Genomic DNA, 22,790 nt, shown 5'->3' on the forward strand with positions numbered 1-22,790 from the left:
GGCCGTGAAAGCCTTCGACAATACATGTTAGAAATGAATTGATAAGAAATAATTATAACTACGTACATTCTCTTCATTTGTTTTCAAACTAGATGTGAACTGGATGTGTTGTTTGCTCTGTATAGTGATTCGGACTATGCATAGTTTTTTTAAAAAATTCTGCTTGCGGAAGGAGCAGTCACTATCTAATAAGAATGTTCCTAACTACTGTTCCTTTCATTAGAAACAAGGGAATGCATGGAATAAGAGCTTCTTGTTGCCTATTCTCCCATTCATAATTTTGTTTTAATTGAGCAACGTTTAGTTTTTTAGTTAGCTAGAAATACCATCAGCTTTACTGTGGAACAGAGTGATCAGAATGAGATTTTTTTTCAGTCCAATCCAGGCAGTTTATTCACTCGGTCTGCCCCAGATGCCCTGCTTGTCACAGCCTTCGTCTTTTGTTCATGACCCCCCCATAACATAGTGTTCTTGGTGGGCAAAGACAATATCCCCTTCCTTTTTCTGCAGCAGAGCAGCTGGATAGATGCAAACCGCTGATTCTAATGGGCTTAGGCTGGGATAACTCTGCATAAGACTTAAGTTCACCATTAATTATTCAACATTAGTACTTTTAACAAAGTAGGCACTTACTATGCATCAATTAGTACAGTAAGAGTATGGAAGCAAATAATTCATATGGTAGCCATGTTAAGTCTGTTGCAGGAAAGATAAACAGGAATCTGGTGACACCTTAAAATCTAACAAGATTTTATTTTATTTTTTATTTTATGTTTTGTGAACTAGATTGTATAAAACTATGGTGGTAGCTTGTCCCAAGGGGAAAAATAATCAGTATTTCTGATACCTATGCATCAATGGCTGAAAAAAGCAGTGGATTTCTGCTTTCTTTCTTTAAAATGTGGATTTCATTGTGATGATATGGATGCAGAACTGAACTGTGCTCAGCTGGTACCTTTGAAAAAGCGATCCATATCTACTACAGCACGATCACCCCTCCAGAATTTTATGCAAATGACAAGGTGCTAGACATGACAACTCACTCTTCTACAGTTTAATATTACTAATATTGTAAGGCAAAAAACAAAAAGCCAAACTTAAGTTTTTGAAAAATAGCAATGTTGTTACTATCTTTTGCAAGGATGTGGGGGAAATCCATTAAAATAAATCTATTCTTGAGGATCTAGTAATCTCAGACCTCCACTACAGACTGTGCCAAAATTCAGAACAGGTAAGGGAATGTTTCCAAACTGAACTGTCCTAGTTTAAGAAATGGAAACAATTATGAAATGGAAAACAGGGTCCCAAATGCTTCTTAACAAATTTAACCAGAGGATGCTGAAAACCATTTCCCAGACTTCCCAACAGCAATGAATATTTCCGAGCAAAACCTTCTGAAGGTTCCTCCCTCCATATTTGTAAAATTAGCAACTGCCCACTGACATGCCAACTCATGCTCATAGTTGCCAATTCTGGGACGGGAAATTCTGGAGATCTGAGAGTGCAGCTTTGGAAGGGCAATGTTTGGGGATGGACCTCAGCTGGATATAATGCCATATAGCTCACCCACCCAAAGCAGCCATTTTTTCAGGGGAACTGATCTCGGTCATTTGGTGATCAGCTGTAATTCCAGGAAATTTCCAGGTCCCACCAAGAGACTGGCAATTCTATCACATGCACTTTCTGCAATGGCTCCCACCTTGCAGAAAGGCATGCCAGAGGAGGTCAGGGATGCTCCCAACAGTACTATCATTCTGCAAAACCCACAAAACAGAAATGTTCAGGAAGGCATTCTTGTACTGTAGTGGGAGAGAACAGTTCAGAACATACAAGCAAAGCACACATTCAGTACAGAAAGTTTAATTTGCAATACAGTGAAGTCCATTCTGAGATTCTATGCAAGATTTTCAAAAGACCGCTGACAGAAAAGGTCAAATTTATTATCTTCTTTAAAAAAAAATCTTTTGACTGAATTTAGCACCTGTCTCTAATTGTTTATAATCAGAGTGCTATATTTATCCTGTAAACTATAAAAAGCAAAAATCTAAGCCACGTTAAATAATGTGAAAGGAGTAAAAGAAAGCTGCAGCAGCAGATAGAAATACTAGACAGAGGGGGCTTCAAAATAATATTTAAAAAAGACAAAATTTTAAAATTTTACCGTAAGAATATTAACCGTAATAAAAAGAGAAGACATTAAAACTAACAGTTTGTTAGGTGCCAACATGTAATAGACTCCATAAGACAAGCAAATAATGAAGTTAAGGAGAAAATATCTGTTTTTAGGGAAGAACTTCCTGACAGACACTACAAAGCAGTGCAAATGGTGACTGTGTGGTCCCCCTTCTTGGTAATAAACCAACTGTCAAAGGTTGATCTGCAATTAATAAGCATCTTAAGCCTTTTCCAAGATTTTGTAATACTCTGTCAGTACAGTCCATGCTTTAGGAGCCATGAAACCTTCCGGAGGATTCTGCCCTTCCCGAGCCAGTTTGCGCATGCGGGTTCCCGAAATAAATTCAAAATCTTCATGGCTGGAAAGGAAAAAAAGTTACATTAAGTAGAGGATTCAGCCATTCGATTCAACTTTATTAGTGACTTTGTCCTAGAAGTGCTCCTGGGGTGAGTCACTAGTCAGAACACAGAGATTTGGACTGAGGGAATCATTCCCCATCTCCCTTGTAGAGTGGAAGTCCTCTTCATCTACACACAGTGAAGTAAGTGAAATATGGTAGCAACCGTTACCTCTACTGAACACACATGAAGCTGCCTCATACTGAATCAGACCCTTGGTCCATCAAGGTCAGTACTGTCTACTCTGACCGAGTTTATTCTATTTAGCCCCCAATAAGACTCTCTAAGAATAGGCTAAGACATAGTGTTCTCAAGCCAGGCCATAACTGAGGAATAATCTGGATTCACATCTGTCCAATCCATCTACTGCTCTACAATAGTTTGATGAATAAGTAGTAGGAATGCAACAAAGAAGGACTATACAACAAGTAAAAAAAGATAAGGCTCCTGTAACCAGGGCTTTTTTTCAGGGGGAACATGGGGGAACGGAGTTCCGGCACATCTTGAAAATACTCGGCAATAGTGCTTGAAAATAATATGATTTCAAAAAATCCCATGTGTTTCTTCCTCATTTCCCCCTTGAGAGTTCCGCCACCTCTTTTCCCAGAAAAAAAACCCTGCCTGTAACCAACAAAAAGCTTTACAAAAGAGGCTGATGGAGGGAGGAAGGGAGGAAGAGAATGGGCAAGCCTATTTCAAGGACAGATAACAGCATCACAAAGGCACAGAAGTAGTAAGGGCAGCAGGAAACAGGGGGCCAAGATTCAGTCAGACAATTCTAATGAGATTCCAGTCATAGGCAACAGCAAGATGTTGTGATCCCACATGCTTTTACTGAGCAGCAGAGACTCAAGAGGTTGTTTCAGTCACATTATGCCCAAAGCTGCAAGTCACACTCAAACTAAGTATAATCCTGCAGCATCAGCTTATGGAATCCATTGCTGTATACTTGTTTAGGTATTTAAAAAAAAAATTAAAGAAATTCATAGAGTATAGGAGTTAGTGGTGACTGCTAAATGAAGGACAGAACTTCCATACTCAGAGGCAGTACATCTATCACCACCTGTCAGTGATGTGGGTTTTCCAGGGGGAAAATTCTGATGCAAATTTAAATAAATAATGTTAACAAGATTTAAATATTTTTAGCAAAAGAAGGCAAATGCACCACGTACAAACATCGGGGTTTGTCTGCACTTCATATCCCCCATTTTATTTTTAAAAATTATTTACGTTGCAGCACAACAGCTCTGACAACTAAAACTATATTTACATATGTGGGGTAGAATCGTTTCCACATAAAACACCGGAAAAATTTTCAGAACAGAAAAGTTTCACCCCATATCACTAATACCTGTGCTTGGGATACATAAGAACTCACCTGCCCTAATTGTTTTTCAGAAGCCACTTTAAGCAACAGGATTGGACGAGACAGACATTTGGTTTTCAGTGTTTTTTAAAACAATGCTTAGTCTTGCACACATTAAGGTCAGTTTTTCCTCCCACAAGGAAGACTTCATGCACTCATGAAAGCACCCAAGGTATAAGAGAGAAGGCATGCAACCAGATACCTAACAACTTACCGAATGAATGTAACCATGAGATGGAACAATGTACCTAGCTTGAATTTTATTAAAAATTATACTCTATATTTGATTTTACAGCCGTTCACTTCACCTTTGCGTTAGTGTTGTACTATGTACTAGAGTTTTAGCTCTTGGGCAGGGCTGTCTTGTTGTCTAATATTGTTCTGTACAATGGCAAGTTGTTATAGGAGATTTATATTATTGTCTTATAACATCAGCACTAAAACGTGCCTGGAAAAAAGACAAAGGATGCATCATGTTAAGTAAGAAACACCATTGTTTTTAATAAGTACACTAATTTAAATAAAGGCTGTTTTGTTCAGTAAGAGTAGGAAAGCAGCTTACATATGAATTATTAAACTACTGTGTGACAGAATCACACATAGCCTGTTTCAGCCAATTAAAATACTGAATATTCCAAAATGAATAAAAATTATTATAGCCTTTCAGAACTAGCCAAAAAGCCAATCTAATAATTTGTAGTAATAAGAGAGTGTTCATTCCATTTATCTTGTGATTTATGATGTGTTTTAATTTTTAGGATAGACCATATTAAATGAATGACAGAAACACATTGTCCATTCAGTCTGAACTAGGATTAAAGAATACAAAGCCCTTTTTAAAAGCAAACACTAGAAACTAATTGAGCAATACTGCCAAACTACTGCTTTTCTCAATTGTCCTTCCATGTGGTTAAGAAACATTTGTCTATTGTTCAGCAGTTCCTATTGACACTAAATCTTTATTACGCAGCATCAGTAGATGGACAAGTATCCTGCTGAACAGCACAAACTACTTTCAGATCATCCCAAGCTACAACTAGATATAGATAGCCAATCACAAGTTATGAACAAGTTGATGCAAGTTTGTGGACCAGCAATCTGTTGGCAAAAGAGGACAAGGGGTCTCTCTTGAAACCTGAAAAGGCAATGCTAAGGATTGGAGGACTCATGTGGACAAAAAGCTATACAGGTCAGGGAAGCAATGAGATGGGAGGGATCACTTGCCTTCCCTCATGTACAAGTGAACCAAGTGGTAGGATCCAATCTGTTGTTTCTTTACAACAGAAATAAAAGCATGAAGCAACCCACATTTTCAGCTGCGTATGGGGCAGAGTTTGTTGAGAAGGCAGCTCAGATAGCAGCATGTCAAATAAGATGAGGGGAAACTGTACCGTAACGACCAGAATGCACAACTTGTCCTCCTATCTCATTTGAGTTTCTGGATCCAAATGGAGATTATTCTCTCTCGGTGGGTATTTGAAGCTTGTGAAGTGGCCAGTTTATTGTAATAAGTGGCATGGTGCTGAGCTGGTATTTAAATATATTTTGAGATTCTGGTTTTATTATTACTTACTCTTATGTTGTATTTTAACTTTTTACATTGTTAAATGTTGTAAGTTGCTTCAAGAGGAATGAGGAATGACTGAACTAATAAATAAATAAAAATAATGTATATCTGTTCTTTGTCTTGTAAAATGCTTGTCACATATGACACCAGGGACTGCAAATTTCATGTTCTGTCCTAAACAACTGCAGAAAGAAGCAATACCAAGCAAGAAGCAATACCAAGTAGCACTTATAAGATTAACAGAATTAGTTGTAGGGTATGAGCTTTCGTAAGCAGTGAGCTGTGCTGCACGAAAGCTCATGCCCTACCACTAATTTTGTTAAGTCTTATAGGTGCTACTGGACTCTTTACTCTTTTCCACTGCTACAGACAGACAAACACGGCTACCCATCTTGAGCTAAGAGACGCAGAGTTCTAATCAAACAAATAGTGTGGTTAGATAAAGGTAGGAACAGTGAACTGGCAACTCTGATCTGAGTACAAGAGATAAGTAACCATACGATTTTTCACTACTCTTGCATCAGTTGTTTGCCTCTAAAGAAGTGTAACATGTATGCTGGAAATGCCTACAGGTACCTCAGCATCCACTTGTCTGTGTGAAGTCCACTAGGGTTGCCAACTCCAAGTTGGAAAATTTCTGGAGATCTTGGCGGTGAAACCTGGAGAAAGTGGGGTTTGGGGAGGGGAAGGACTTTGGCATGGCATAATTCCATAAATTCCATCCCCCAAAGTAGCCATTTTCTCCAGGTGAACTGATCTCTGTGGCCTGGAGACCAGTTGTAATTCCAGGAGATCTCCAGCCACTACCTGGAGGCTGGTAACCCTAAATTCCACAGTTGTGTCTGAGTATCTTTGTTTCTTTGTCTGTGATCTTTGTTTATTCTGAGCTTGCTCCTATTCTCAAATAAAAGGTCTTTCACATCAGGTTCATAGGTTGAAATTGCCACTACTCTCAATTATGGTGGCCCGCAGGCTACTTAATGACTACTTTTGGCTTTGATCTTGTTTTTAAATGTTGGATATTAGAATACAGCCTTTTTCTTGGTTTTGCTTCTTTATGCAGTTGGTATTGTCTGAGGTTTTGCTAGCTGTTTGTTTTGTGGGGTGAGGTATTTTAAAGTGTATCTGTTATAAATTGTCAAGTTACAATGAAGTCTTTAAAATATCTTAATAATATCCTTGAAAGGCAGAGGGCTTTTTAAAAGTAGAACCCTAACCTTAACTGAAATAAAAATTAAATTGACTGAAAGCTTTGATTCTGAGATGATTTCAGCAAGCTATAAATGGTACTGTGTGCTAAGAGTTTTTGTGATTAGATCACTATGTCATTAAAACATTTCTATTTATAACTTTGGCCTAGTTCTTCTAAGATTAAGTAGTTTTCATTTTGCTTTAGGAAGAGTTCTATGGAACTCAAGAATCTTGAATTCTAACTGGACTGGATCCAATAAAAAGCAGTTTTTTTGCCGATGACTCACATTTGTTCATCACTTGGTATCTCACAGTTGTACATGGGAAATGCCTCCATCAAACTGTACTGTGCTTGAGGTGATACAAAAGTTCTGTCTGTGTTGCACAATCTGTGATAGCTGATTCACACACGAAAGTGATTACTTCTCAATGCAGCCATCATGTAAGGAGCCTGCATGTGTTAACCAGCTTTATTCTCTGCTACCAACAAGGCAACAATGATCTGTACTCTAGAGAAAGCGGAGAAGTACTTGCTAGTACTAAACAGACACTGTGTGGTATAGAAATACACCAGATATTCTGTCAAGATGCAGAATTATTAGCTTTTGCACAGATTTTTCTAGTTTTTTACAAGACATATTTCCTTTCTTACCAATGTTCACTCTCAGCAAGCACCCTGTGGCTAAATTTTACAGTAGCCTTCCAATAAAGACTTATGAATGTGTACAATTCCAAAACAATATGGCAAAATGACGTGCCAAGTCTTGTCTTGCGGCACTATACACCCCCACATGGCTAGATATACATATTTTTCCTCACTTCTTTAAAGGCCAAATGAAACAGATGGTCTTCCATCGTCATTATTATGGATGAGGCGCCAAGCTTCATGCATTTCCTGGCAGATTTTCATTACAATTAACATTTCAAGACTTCCACAGCCATTCCATTATTTTTTTTAAAAATAAGATCACTTATGTGAATTAGGCTAGAGTGAGAAAGGAAAAGAAAGCAAAAGAAAAGACAAAGAATTCAAATATAAAATCTAGAAATGGGACAGCTAACACTTTGTATGGCATCCCAGAACTGCGAGAGAAGACATATTTCGATGTATTGTCGAAGGCTTTCACGGCCGGAGAACGATGGTTGTTGTGGGTTTTCCGGGCTGTATTGCCGTGGTCTTGGCATTGTAGTTCCTGACTACAATGCCAAGACCACGGCTATACAGCCCGGAAAACCCACAACAACCAAGACATATTTCGTTTTCCTATTCTGCTATTCACAAACCTTCGACAGGTGCACCCAGTGAGGACTTGCAGGGCAGGAGAAACCCCACCCCTTCCACTGGTCTACTTCCTTATTTCTTGCTATCCCAAACTTCCCATTGCCGCTGCCACCGTCCAGCTTCATCCCAACCCACTGCCTCCACTTTCTTTCCCTCCTGCCACTGCTTCCTCTTCTACCCCACTGACTCCTTCCCCTCAACTCTCTCACCACAGTGCCCTCTTCGTCTCCACTTCACCACAGCCTTAATGTTCCACACCCCACCTACTCTTCACCCCTCCCCTCAGCCATTTCTGAGACTTTACAAAGATGCCTGTGTGTGTGAGGTTACTGACCATGATTTTGCAAGTGTGACGTATATGCAGGTGCACACACCACTTCTGTTACACAGGCTTGCAGAAACATCACTTCTTCCGGTATCTGGACCCTCTGTGTGGATTTCTTTGATATTTACTCCAAGGCCCACTTCAGAATTAGACATATAATGAAGTGGCCTTATATAATCCTAGAACGTATGATCGTGTGTAAAGAGCCAATCTGAGAACAGGAGGAATGTGAGCAACCATGCTAGCCCCACCCAATTGACCCTATATGGTTTTCACAATGCTGTACTCCCATGATGAAGAATTCTGCTTTTCAAACATTTCTGATCATAGGGATGAAGCTTACAAAGCACGCCATTTGTATATTCACATGCACTGTGCCCGCATGAGGCAGAGGTGGGGGCGGGGCCTCTGCACCTCTCCTCCCTGTACATGCATGTCACATGCACAGAACTGACAGTCTGACGATTGATCTCAGTATTGTCTCCTTTGACACACAGTGGCTCTCCAAGTCTCAGATACTGAAAGTTCTTCCCAATCCCCAAGAGCTGCTAGAGACTGAACTTGAGACCTTCTGCATGTGACATCTTCCTGAGCTGTGCTCCCTTGCAAGAACTAATAGTCATTATGTGCCACCTGTTTCATTCAAAGTCCTTCTCAAACCTACCTTTATGAAGTCTTCAACACATGAAATTCGTGGCTCAGAGGGGATTTGAAACTGGACTGCCCCATAGACCAAGCCTAAACAATTACAGTACACTAGCTCGTTTAGACGAAGGGTGCTGTATGAATCAATAGCAGTGTAATTTGGTGCTACTTTGCCTGTCATCAGTGTAACTGATCTACATTCAGATGTAGAAACTGAGCATTAGGACTCATAAGTTTTTTAATGACTTCGGAAGAAGGGTTCTTGTCTTCTCATGCTTTGCCATGATGATGCTTCAGCTCTTATAGTATCCTCACACATAATCTTTCTCATATTTTCTCCTCAGGCCCATAACCAATGTAGATGCCTGTGACAGTTTTTAATTTTTTTTAGATTCAATTACAAGAGGACCCATGATGCTGTCTCCCTCTTGACTGCAGTTTACCCCTCCCTTTGTTCTAACCAGGGCTGGAGCACAGTGGAACGAAGTTCCAGCACCTCTTGACAATGGTCACATGGCCAGTGGCCCCGCCCCCTAATCTCCAGACAGAGGGGAGTTTAGATTGCGCGGAGGGCAATCTAAACTCTCCTCTGTCTGGAGATCAGGGGGCGGGGCCACCAGCCAAGTGACCATTTTCGCCAAGTGTGATTTAAACTTTAAAAAACTCCTCCCCTCTTCCAGCTGACCCAAAGTGACGTCATTGTGCGGTCCTGAGTTCCACCACTGAGTTCCACTACCCCTTTTCCCAGAAAAAAAGCCCTGGTTCTAACAATGCTTCATCGCTCTCCCCATGAGCCCACTCTCTTCTCCCTGCCCCCTCGCCAGCCTTGTTCAACGACTCCTTCCTTTCTTCATCTCCATTCGTTGGCTCTCCCTTCCCAGCCCTGAGTGAGCCCTTTATCCCCATCCTATTTCCGCTACTGCTCCCCTCCACCCCCGAAATTCACCAATTCCGCTGGTTATCAGTTATCATTAAGCGTTGCTCTGGGAACCCAAAACACCAAGCAAAGTTCTTCCTGCCCCCATATTTACTATGAGGTATGGTGAGATCAGGCCTCCATTTGAAAACACATGCACACATTTTTCATCTTGTTCTGTAAACCTCAGTTCTTCCTTAGGCTTGCAGAAACCTATAATGTAACAGTGGGTATTCCCACTATGCTTTTTTTTTTACCCTGCAAAGTTGGGCAATCATGGATATTAGATATACAGATGGTATTTTTGGAGGGGGGGCTAACCACATCATAAGATGGCAGCAAGGAAGAGAATTCATATAATGTGTTCTAGCACATCATCCTTTCTTTCCTCCGGAGATCTCAGGGCAGCACATTTGGCCTCCCTCTGCTCCACTTTATTCTCACAACCATCCTGTGAATTAGCTTATACTGAAAGGAGGTGACTAGTCCTGGCTCACCCAGCAAACTTCACTGTTGAGTAGGCATTTGAACCCAGATCTCTTAGATCCTAATCAATGATCCAAGATCATTGCCTCTTTTCCCTACATGCATCAGATTGCTCAAATTGTACTGTATTGAAAGTCCCTTGCATGACAAGGCTCGCATTTTCTACAGAAATAAGAGCATAACCTTCTTTCTGGAAAGAGAAATGGAACAATAAAAACCAATGAATTTGTGCTGTTCTGACTTCTGATTAAACGGGAAAAGGGACAGACCAATTAAAGTCTCATATCCTCATGAAGCGCCAAGCTGAGTGACGCTCAGATGGCTCGTGTGCAGTCCCTTTGAAGGGGGGATTTAAAGCGCTGTTCCCTAGGCACCTTTTTTTCCCTGAGAGTGTTTCACCCAACATCTGTGCTGCATGCTACAGACACCACACCAAATAGGACTTCTGCTTTCACATACTGCCAGCCATCCTCCTTCCATTCCAGCAACAGTAAACACGTCTCTATGGCATAATTAAAAATTGCCTTCTTTCCCACCACCCCGTCACGGTGACAGAAATGCTAGAGTGTAAGCAAAATAATACTCCTCCTCTGCTGAACAGGCTAGACAGACTTGTAAGCTACAAACCGGAGAGCCATTCCACTGCCCCCAGCAGCAGCTCAGGCTCTTTGCTTTAACAGCAACACTATGTGTTACTCGCCAAGCAGCTTTTGAAACAGAATGTTCAGTAAATTAAAAATAAAAGCTCACTTGAAGGCCGTTTGATATATAGAGCTTTGCAGGTGACCAGTCCCTTTAATCAGGAGCACATTTTACAGCCACATCCCATACGTTCAGGGTGCTGCTCACCCGTTCCCAACAATGCTGCTTTGTATTAGCTAGGCACTGAGTAAGAATAATAAGCTGCACAATGCCCGAACAGGAAAAATTACTCTCTGTGCTACAGGGTTCATCGCCCCAAAACGGATGTAGAATGTGTTGGCCTAGTCTTTTGTTCTCTGCTATTGGAGGTTAGAAAGTGTCCAAAAGAAACCTGTGCCTCCAAGGTGCACTTTTTAAGCTCTATCGTGTGCATATCTAGGAGCAGGACTGTAAGCAGAACTGTGTGTGTTCTGTACCCTCCCCCATCCCTAATTTTCTTATGTAGCATGAATTACTTGGGATTTGCTGTTGGAAACTTCTCTCCCAATCATCAAACACACTTTCAGGTTCTGAATTTTTCTAAGCACTTATCTATACGTTTTTGAGCACTTTTTAAAATTTTATTTGTGCAAAAAAAAAAACCAATGCTTTTATAAAAGGTCTCCAAATATCTAGAAATAAATCCTTATGAAATTATCATCTACATGCAATATGTTCAAATGTTAGAATTTTTATAAGGTCTTCAATCCAATATTGCAACTTATTCAGCAAAAATTATGTTCAGAGTATATTGGACACCACAGTGCCTTTTTAGTAAAGGGTTAAGTACAGTGTCCAGTTGCTTGTGTTGTAACATACAAGATGCGACTCTTAAGCATATGCTTTTTCTTGGCCTCAGCTCCTCATATATGTGTGACCGCCTCTCCCCCTATGTTGCACCATGGCAGCTTCGCTCATCTGGACATGGCGTTCTACAGATACCACACAACAGTTGGGCAAAATCAACAGCTGCCTACACATGTGCTTTTTCTGTGGTAGCCCCCATCCTAAGGAATGGCTTGACTAAGGTCAAGAAAGCTCCCGCTCTCCCGGCTTTCTGCGAATGATGCAAAGCTGAAATATTCAGGAGAGCTCTCTACCCAGATTATAGAGCTGTGTTGTAAGAAGTAGCTCAGAGAGATGCATTGGAAGAACTGGGACTATACACTACTCTGTTGGGTACTGTCTGCTGATGTAGACAATGACATGTGCCTACTGGGGAGTTTCCACCTTGCAAAATATGCCATGTAAATTAATTATGTGTTGTTTCAGAAAGGTTTCACATCTCTGTACTTGGCTTTATGCTTGTTTTCCCATCCCAAGTTTTTGCTACCATATCCTATTCTATCTCTTTCATTGAATGTCCTAACGAAAACTATTGTATTGTCGAAGGCTTTCACGGCCGGAGAACGATGGTTGTTGGGGGTTTTCCGGGCTGTATTGCCGTGGTCTTGGCATTGTAGTTCCTGACGTTTCGCCAGCAGCTGTGGCTGGCATCTTCAGAGGTGTAGCACCAAAAGACAGAGATCTCTCAGTGACACTGAGAGATCTCTGTCTTTTGGTGCTACACCTCTGAAGATGCCAGCCACAGCTGCTGGCGAAACGTCAGGAACTACAATGCCAAGACCACGGCAATACAGCCCGGAAAACCCCCAACAACCATCGAAAACTATTGTACTCAGTGAATGACCTAGCTGTTGATTATATTGTATTTTCATCTGTACTGTGTACTTCACCTTGGATCTCAGTGAGAAAGGTGTAATACAACAACAACACGGCCCTTTGGAGAAGAAGTCATTACTCATATAAATTTTGTATTAGAATACTCATTTTTCAGAATGTTTACCTTTAAACTATTTGCCTGCCTCATGGAACCTCACAGATAGTTAATAGAAATGGACCCTCCATGCCCTTACAGTCACTAAAAGAGTTATACCACACTAAAAGACCAAAGCCTACTTTTTCTAACTCATTTTTGAGCACATCTGTCACGACTATAAAAGTTAGGACATTGTTTGTTTGAAAGAAAAAAAAGGTGAGATTCTCAAGATGATGAGTTCTATGGCTAATACTGCATTCTATTATGTTTTCAGACACCCACAGAAACTTGGCATATAGACAGCCCTGGTTGTAACTTTAATGCATGGACTAGAGCAGTGGTTCCCAACCTTTTGGATATGGTGATCCACGAGTCCACATTTACTTGGTACGGTAACCCATCCAGGGTCTAAGTTTTCTAGTCTAGTGGAAATATGACTGTGACACCCATCTAGTCCAGCATTCCATTTTCTACAGTGGCCAACCATATGTTTTTGAGAAAGCAATGAACATCACATCCTACTATGAACCCCACACAAGTGGCATTCCAAGGTACACAGCCTTCACATATGAGGACTACACTCCAGCCTTTGACCACCCTCTTCTTCTCCTTTACTCCCTCTAATCCCCTTCAAGATTCTAAGTCCCTCTAGTACTCATCAAGACACATTTACTTGATTCTTTATCAATCAACATGTATATGCAGTGAAGAAAAAAATACCAACTAATGTTGGATATGAATGTTGGATATGACCCTGTTTCCAAGGTCAGGTCCAAAATACAAGTTAAAGCCGTGCCTCAAATTAAGCACCAAAGTTGGTACTTATAAGAGCCACTTCACACATGATGATTTTCCTTCAGAAATATTATTCTTCATAGGAAAACATGCATATCTGTGAAGTTATTAGTTGCTAGATGGCTTCCCCCCTCTTTATTGTTGCAAATGATAGGGGAAACAAAAGTGTAAAAAGGTGGCATAGAGGAAGAGGAGATAAAGAGAGGTATGCAAAGGGCAGGAGCAGCCATTAAGGTAAGGCTGGCATGCGACCAACTTTTGGGTCCCAATCCACAGGTTGGGAAACACTGGGCTAGAGAATACTGTACTGTAACTTCCCAGGGCAACCTGAGGCACTTGCCCATCTCTTCCAATACTCCTCTATCCTCACCAGAAAAGCCAACCTTAATCAGTTTTTCTTCGTGCTTTTCCCCTGGATGCTAGTTAAGTTTTCTTCCCTTTTCAGCATAGCCTTTTGTTTGTAACATTGTCCACACATTTTAGGCTTATGTTTCCAAACTAAGCACCTCAGTATTTCCTGTCATGTTTTTCTCCTATACTAAAAAAAGTGAATTTAAAGAAAAGAAATTCCCCACCCCATAACTACCCTACATGACTGAATGTTTACATTTCACCAAATCCAAGTTTCTCAGACTGTAGACATGCAGGTACAACATATACATTTTTCATCAGTTGTGAGAAGTGGGCCTGCTTTAAATTTCTGCTTTACTCAACAAATTTCATAGAAGCAGAGGCCTGATCATTTCCCTATTGCTACTTCCATATATTTTACCCCAGAGCATCCACTAAAATATATATCATTCCTCTCCAATGTGTGCTTGTTTCATATGCTTTTGTCTGCATCAAAATATAAAATGAATAATGTATCCTTCATTCACTCCTTAAAACTGCCAATATGCTGAATGAGCCTTTATTGCATAATCAAGTCACTTTTATTAGTAAGTATTTACATCATTTATAAAACGTACACAGCCAAAGACCTGAACAGATATACTTAGAATAATTAGAATAACATCTACACACAGGGGCTATGTCAGCTCCATCCAGTTTGCTGAAATCAAGCAACAGTTTAGAGGTTCTGCTCACTTCTGAACTTCATGGGACAGTTACTTTGCAGGAAAATTATTAAAACAAGATGGAGGACATTCCAGCACTTTCAAGCAACTTAAGCATCTGTTAACACTTACACCTGAAAAAGGGATTCAGACGAATGCAAAGCTAGGAATGTTTTTCTTTTTACCTGGTCTGTGTATACATATAGCAGCACTGCATGAAGCAAGCAAGTCCTGGGTGGCTCAAACACTGGCTTTTATCAATTAACCTTTCAACAGGTCAGGCAGCCTCTCTCAAGAGTACACGAGCTCTTAGCAATACTTTACTCACAGCCTGCAGGAGTACTTAATTTGTCAGATATTACATGATAAAATCAGTGACTACTCAAACTTCCCAACATGATTTCTATTTCTTACACATTTCACAATTTTCATACAGGAATGGAAATAGGTAAAAGTCAATGGTGCAAATGAAGAACATTATTTGCCACACTGTATCCCAAATACCAACTTATGTCTGGAAACCAACTTATGTCTGGCATGGTAAAAGTAATATTAATAATAATAATAATAGCATTCGATGTATATACCGCCCTTCAGGACAACTTAATGCCCGCTCAGAGCGGTTTACAAAGTATGTCATTATTATCTCCACAACAAACACCCTGTGAGGTGGGTGGGGCTGAGAGAGCTCCAGAGAGCTGTGACTAGCCCAAGGTCACCCAGCTGGCTTCAAGTGGAGGAGTGGGGAATCAAACCCGGCTTTCCAGATTAGAGTCCTGCGCTCTTAACCACTACACTGAACAGGCTAGGCTCAACCAAGTTGGCTAGGCACACCCAAGTAGAAGCTTGGGTGTGCCTAGCCTCATTCAATCTTTGGCTAAAGTTAAATGTAAATCCTCAGGGTTTAACTCCTTTGATCCTTAAAGATAGCTATGAGTCTGTATGGTTAAAGGCACTCAAAAATAAGTTACAGAATTTAGGTTTTCTCCTCATTCTGTGTTGGAGTTGGGATACGAACAGGCAAAACAAACCTAAAACAAAGGATGCTGGATATTGAGAAACAGATGGACATAGAAAGGTCATGACCTCCTTATCTATGGATAGCTCTAGATGCATAGTTTCCCCAGCCGTCTATTTATTTCGACTGGAGATACAGCAAAAAAGCAGTACTGGGTAAGAAAAAGGAAAGACTTGAAGTTTTGCAGCAAAACTAGTAGGGAATTTTTACTTGGATAATAAATATTCTTCTTCATTTGCACTGCTGGCTTTTGCCTATTTCCATTCTTCTGTGACTGGTGCAGCCTTCCAGTTTTCTTCTTACAAGTTTCATACATACTTCATTAGCAATTTTTTTCAAAAAATAAAACCTAGCTTGCTTACCATCAAACCTATCCCAGGAAACAGACTTACATATTTTAGCAGCTAAATAGTACCACAGCAAGGCTGTGAAAATGTTTGATTTGGTGTTCTAGGAGTCCTAGACTAGACTGCTAGATGACCTTATTCTTCCTCCATAACCTACAGAAAAATCAAAAGTGACAACCGACTGCCCTTTCTGGAGATTGTGACACTGTGTTGCATCAAACAGACCTTGGGTGGGTCATATGAAGAACACCCTCTCACCGAAGAGCCACAAGAAATGTGCTTTAATTACAAACCCCACACAGAAATATCAAAGTCTCAATTAGCAGTCTGCATGAGAGGGTCAGCCATAACTGGATATAAGGTAGGATAATTTTCATAGAAGGCCTACATAAAGGTATATATTTGCGACAGATGGAAGATCTCTGCAGTCTAAGCATGCTACAGTTAAACAAGCATTTAGAAATTTGTCAGACCACATGGTGGTGTCAAATGTAGTCTGTCAAACTAAATCCTCAAAGCTGAAAATAGAAATTGCAAAATGATCTACAGTAATAGGGCAAGCAGTGGAGTAATAATAGTGTATTAGAGATGCAGGAACACTCTTTGGTGCCATTCCAAGGCCACCCAAGTTGGCAAAACGACTCAGAGCGGTCAAGATCCAAGCTGATTTGAGGATTTTTATTTAAGATGCAGAGACAGAAGTTTTTTTTAAAAAACTCTGCTAAATGGTGAACCAGGCACTGCAGGTTCCCAGATTAGAATTTAACATGGGCCCTGAGAAGTGGGAATGTACTTGAAAGTGAAGTAATAAATGCAGAGACGTGCTTGTGTACAAATCCAAATCCCATACCCAAAATATTATGTCAGACATTCATCAGCTTTTAAAACTGAAAAATAACTTACTGTTCCGAGTCATAGTAATCCATGCATTTCTTTTTCTTGTTATAAGCTGCCACTCTGAAGGGTACAATTTCCAATGTTATCAGGCCTGGCGCCATAGTCAGCACTTTGGCACCATGGGTTGGATCATAGAGATCTTTTCCAGTCTCAGGATGAGGCATGCCGGCAGGGTCTCGGCCCACAATGTAGAAGTTGGCTCCAGCTACCATTCGTGACCTGCAATGCCACTGAACCTAGAATAAGATTTGAGAAGCAGTTTTAGCAGGAGAGAGGAAGAAGCAGCAAGGAAAAAAGCAAGATCCCATTGTTACTATTAGGCAAAAAGCAAATTCTCTACACTCCAGGATCATATATCCATCAAGAGCAGAACTGGGCTGAGTGGGCACCCCATGGCCACCCCATCCATCTGTTCATAGAATTCGTTGTCCCATTGGAAGTAACTGGTTGTCAGACAATGGTGGAATAAGGCTGTTACATCCTCTGGGAAAATCTGATTAATAAGTGCAATAGTGTCTTTTACTGGAACCTTGGTAAACAGGGATACTACATCAAAACTGACAAGTATGTCTTGTGGATTGAGTTTCAGAGAACTGATTTTGTTGATGAAATCTGCTGAATCTTTGATGTAAGACGAGGTTTTCCCAATGTGGTCCTGCAGGAGATCTGCCAGATGTCTAGCTAATTCATATGTCGGTGAACCAATGGCACTCACAATGGGTTGGAGTGGGACTGGGAGAAAGAAATCGAGGGAAAACTCCCATTCCTGGATACCATGGGGTGCCCACTCAGCCCAGTTATAGCAAACTTCTACATGGAACATTTTGAAAAAACAGCTCTAGAATCAGCACCCCACAAACCTAGTGTATGGTTCCGGTTTGTGGATGATACATTTATCATTTGGAGCCATGGGGAGGAAGAATTGATGGGGTTTTTGAATCATCTCAACAACATCCACCTGAACATACAATTCACAATGGAGAAAGAAATCGAGGGAAAACTCCCATTCCTGGATACCTTGGTCATCCGCAAAGCAAACTTTCAGTTAGGTCACAAGGTCTACAGGAAACCAACTCACACTGATCGGTACTTACACAAAAACTCCAATCACCACCCCCGACAGAAAAGAGGCATAATGAAAACATTAGTGGATCGTGCAAGATGGATATGTGAGCCGCACTTTCTCAATGAGGAAATTAACCATCTAAACCACGCACTTCAGGCAAATGGCTACTCCAGAAATGAAATCCGAAGAGCAATCAAACCCAGGATGAATCAAACAACCAAGGAAAAACAGTCTCCTACAGGAAAAGTGTTTTTGCCATATATCAAAGGAATTACTGATCAGATGGGAAAGCTTATGAAAAAGCATGACCTTCAAGCAGTATTCAGACCCACCCGAAAAATACAACAGATGCTACGATCAGCAAAAGACAGTAGAGACCCCCTCACCTCTGCAGGAGTATACCGTATACCCTGCAGCTGTGGACAAGTTTACATCGGGACCACAAAGCATAGCATCCAGACAAGAATAAAAGAACATGAAAGACACTGCAGACTTGGACAGCCTGAAAAATCAGCAGTGGCTGAACATAGCCTAACTCAAACAGGGCACAGTATCTTATTCCAGGACACCAAAATACTGGACAACACTTCCAACTACTTTGTCAGACTGCACAGGGAAGCCATTGAAATTCACAAGCATAAGCAAAACTTCAACAGGAAAGAAGAAACCTTAAGAATGAACAGAGCATGGTTTCCAGTTCTGAAAAACACCAGGCTAACAAAACATTCTATCCCCGACAATAGCCCTGCAGAGAAGATTAGCACATCAAGTACCAATCCATATGCAAAAGAACCTCCTCAGGATACAGTGAAGCCTCCCGCCATTAGCATTCCACACCCTGGGAAACTCTCACAGGATGACTCAGCTCAACCCCACCCCTCCTGAGTAGATACAAATGACCTACATCTTTTCCACACTGTGACACTGAGAGATCTCTGTCTTTTGGTGCTACACCTCTGAAGATGCCAGCCACAGCTGCTGGCGAAACGTCAGGAACTACAATGCCAAGACCACGGCAATACAACCCGGAAAACCCACAACAACCATCGTTCTCCGGCCGTGAAAGCCTTCGACAATACATTATCCTGTGAACATGAAGACATGGCCCTAGACAAGACTGGGACTACAAGATACAAGCAGCACACAACACAAGTTAAACAGGGTAGTGCTTTCACACTGCTCTGCTCAAATGACGAGGAACGTGATAAAGGGAGACACAGAATTCAGAGTAAAATGGATAGAACAAAGCAAAGGAGCAGGAGATAGGAAATGCGTGAACTGGCAAAGATCATGAGACCGAAAGCTCTTGGCTAGGGTTACAGGAGGAAATTTTTCTTGGGCTGGGGTTCTGGAAAATGTTATTTCCTTCTGTGGTGGTAGGAAAGTCTTAGCAAATAGAAGCAAACAGAAGATCTTGATTTTGTTCTATCTTGTGTCCCTTTAAACACTTAAAAAAATAAAATAGAATTTGTGTTTTAAAAATAATTTGTAATGAGAATATCTATTAGATCAATGCAAAACCAACAGGCAGACAGATCATTTATAGTGTTTATTCTGCTCTCCTCTGCCCACTGGCTTGCAAGCAGCATTCAAAGACCACAGAAATTCCACTAAGTGACAGCACAAATCAAAAATAAAAGTACTAGCCAACAAACCTTGAAGATGGCCTATTTTTATTAAGTGCTGAATACCCACAATTAGGGTTAGATTATATTTTTCCTGTGACTCCATCTGACATATAACACTGTCTATCCAACTGGCAAGCTTCCTGCGCTGCTTGATTTGGTCTAAACCAGGAAAGCTGAAAGCACTCTCTAGAGCAGTTAGTGCATGGAGTCCTGTGCAACACTTCTGAACTGTGCAGCCCCCACTGGCCCCAACTGCAGTGTCTCCCAACCAATATGTGGGCTAGAACAGAACACTGCACTCCTTGGGTACCAATATGCAAAATCAAACACACTGCCTTTTAGAAGCTACCCAAGCTCGTGGCAGTAGTGGGATTCAAACCAGCAGAGTGCTGATTTGCAGCCCAGCCACTTAACCATTATGCTAAATCAACTCCAACTGTGGTTTGGGCTAACTTTGATTAGCATTGAGACTAGTATATATACACACAACACTAACCACAGTTCCAAAACAAACAGGAAGAGAGAATGTCTGCCTGTATGAGAGATGCACAAACTCACAAATGGCATATCAGCATCAGGCCACAGAAATGGCCATCAGGAAATAGCCAGTTCCCACAGCCCTGTATTTTAAGAGGAAAGTAGAAATTTATTTATGCATGCACCCTGCTTGACTGATGGCATACGCTCGGTTTTGTGGAAGAAGAGATCTTTTTCCACAAAGCATGAAAAGCTGCCTCAGTTTTCTGACTACTAGAGACTTCCTTAAAAGTCTGATCTTCAGTTGCAGCAGCAGCCATAAAAACAGTTTCAAAAAGTAATTACTCTTTGCAAAATACCAAGTCGTGTTTTAAAGCTCCAAGTCAAATTCTGGCCTGCTACACCTACAAGTGAATATCAGGGTTCCTACTGACACAGCTATGTCCCTCTTTTAATATTCAATTACAAGTCAGATGTAGACCACGATACCCCAATATCCACAAGCCTCAATGGGTTTTTTTTTTATTCTTTAAAGATTATAACTTTCTTCCTAAATTCACAAGAACTACAGGGAAAAAAGTTTCAACACAACTGCATACCAGCTTTCAGATTTTGCAGCCAGGAGCAAAGTGAACAGTTGCCAGAGTGAACAAGTGGTAAACATTTTCACCTTGACCACAGAGAGAAGTGACAGGCACCAGATTACGGAGAGAGGTGTGTTGCAGACACATGTGGTTTCCCACTTACTATTGCAAGTTTACAGATGTTTGCAACACAGTCATATAACCCATTTAAACAAAGATCAACACCTCTGCCACTTCAGCTTTGGGTATTTTACCTAGCATATGTGAATAATGATATGTTCTAGGTTGCCACAAAGCGAGCAACCTACTGCAATTAAAAATTAAGAATGTATGAGAAAGAATAGTTTCAGAAAGCTTGAGTGCTGTAACTTATTTGATTTCAGAAACCAGGATGTTCACGTCCCCCCAAAAACTATCTGCTCTTTTTAGAAATATCTTTTGCCTTCATATAGGTAACAACCTAGCTGAAAACATTTCTCATCTCGTTAGGCAACACTCCATAAAAACTGCATTTTTGAAAAAGAAAAAAAAATAAAGTTACTGAGACCTACAAAACACGCTCATTAAATATTTACTGACTGGAAAACCACGTCCAAACCGCTGATAACCATACTGGCTTAGCAGCTGTCTATTGTTCTGCAAGTCATTTGTGTTACAGAAACAAATCTGGTACCAATGTCTTCTAAATGACCGACAGAAAATGATTAAAGGGAAGAGTTGTCTTTTATTAGATGGCTAAAACATACTATTGGCAAGCGGTTGTCTGAGGTCATTGGAAAACAGAGAATAAATTAAGGGATGTTTCTTATTTTATTTTCATTCACAATTGAAGACAGTGGACACAATTTCTTGATCAAATCTCAAACATCTTCCATGTTCTCCAAATTCAAATCCCAAAGGACATTAGAGAGAGGGTATCCACATATACAACCTTATTATTTTCAGAGACCTCATTAATTATGACAAGTAGCTGATGGATGCTATTTGGCACATGGTTCAACTGCTCAATATAAAGACACCAGAAATGAAGCAGACTGGTGTTCTACACTTTACCCAAACTCTCTTAGGAGGACTATTTAAATATGTATTTTGCTTGTGACACTTGTTGGCTTCATACCGCGTGAAGTTTTGCTACATGGAATCTGTTTTAAATAAACATGAGTTTTCCTGCATGCCCTCACTCTTTCTCTCTCTGAACTATCCTCTCACTTTGTGAAGCGTTCCCAGACAGAGAAAGGTGTCCCCACGGACAATACCTGGCATTAGAGAAGGATGAATCTACCCCACTGTTTACACTTCAGGCATTTACAAAAAGAAAATTAACCACTCCTAATAAACCAAAGCCCCCTGCTGTGGTAAAGGAATGTGCGATAAGAAAGAGAAACAAAGGCACAATGCCTTTTTACATGCTCCCTGGGTTTGTTTTGAATTGTTAATATGTATCAGATTGGATTAAGGGCCACTTAACTAACTGTTGCATGTAAATACAAATGCGTTATGTGAACCATGCCACTACTAGGATCATAATCTGTTCCAAAAGCATAAAACCATGATCTTTGAAGACAGAGAAGCAAATGAAATTACTTTGGATAAAACCCTCAGTGTCAAAGGATCTGCCAACACTCCTGATAATTCCGGCAGCAAAACACTGGCCTGTATCCCACCACACACTTCCAAAAACTTATATGGGCATTTAGTTTCTCTTAAAAGGGGGCAACGATTTCTATCCATTCTTCCCTTGCGCTACAGCTTACTGGGTTGGATCCAGCCAGGCATGTGGGGGGAGGGGGGCAAGGTCACCTGGTCTCACTACACTGCAGGCCCAATAATGATCAGGCCGTCGTAGCATTTTTAAATGGATAAATTCTTCTCTAAAATGCCATCGGCATCCATAGGTTAAACCCATAATGTCTTTTTTGGTCCTCAGTCTCATCCAATTCCCCTTTGCTTCATTGCCCATACTACACGGCTTTTGTCCACAGAGGTTCCATTATCCCCAGTATAGCCTTTTTAGGTGATCCAAGGGGACCTCTCCTCCTTTTGCCATCAGTGGAGAAGACTGTTAGATCCA

At 40.8% G+C, this 22,790-nt stretch overlaps 1 protein-coding gene across 1 annotated transcript in view; it reads right to left on the reverse strand.

The window, feature by feature from the left end:
- Positions 1 to 1,844: 1,844 nt before the first annotated feature.
- Positions 1,845 to 22,790, reverse strand: part of PAPSS1 (3'-phosphoadenosine 5'-phosphosulfate synthase 1) — a 61,815-nt gene continuing 40,869 nt past the window's right edge. Inside the window, exons 11-12 of the mRNA XM_054990540.1 lie at positions 16,971 to 17,200; positions 1,845 to 2,534 (exon numbers count right to left, since the gene is read on the reverse strand). Coding sequence (XP_054846515.1) covers positions 2,396 to 2,534; positions 16,971 to 17,200 — 369 coding nt within the window. The 3' untranslated portion in view covers positions 1,845 to 2,395. The remainder of the gene's footprint in view (positions 2,535 to 16,970; positions 17,201 to 22,790) is intronic.

Source organism: Eublepharis macularius, chromosome 10, assembly GCF_028583425.1.
Source record: "Eublepharis macularius isolate TG4126 chromosome 10, MPM_Emac_v1.0, whole genome shotgun sequence".
Taxonomy (NCBI): Eukaryota; Metazoa; Chordata; class Lepidosauria; order Squamata; family Eublepharidae; genus Eublepharis; species Eublepharis macularius.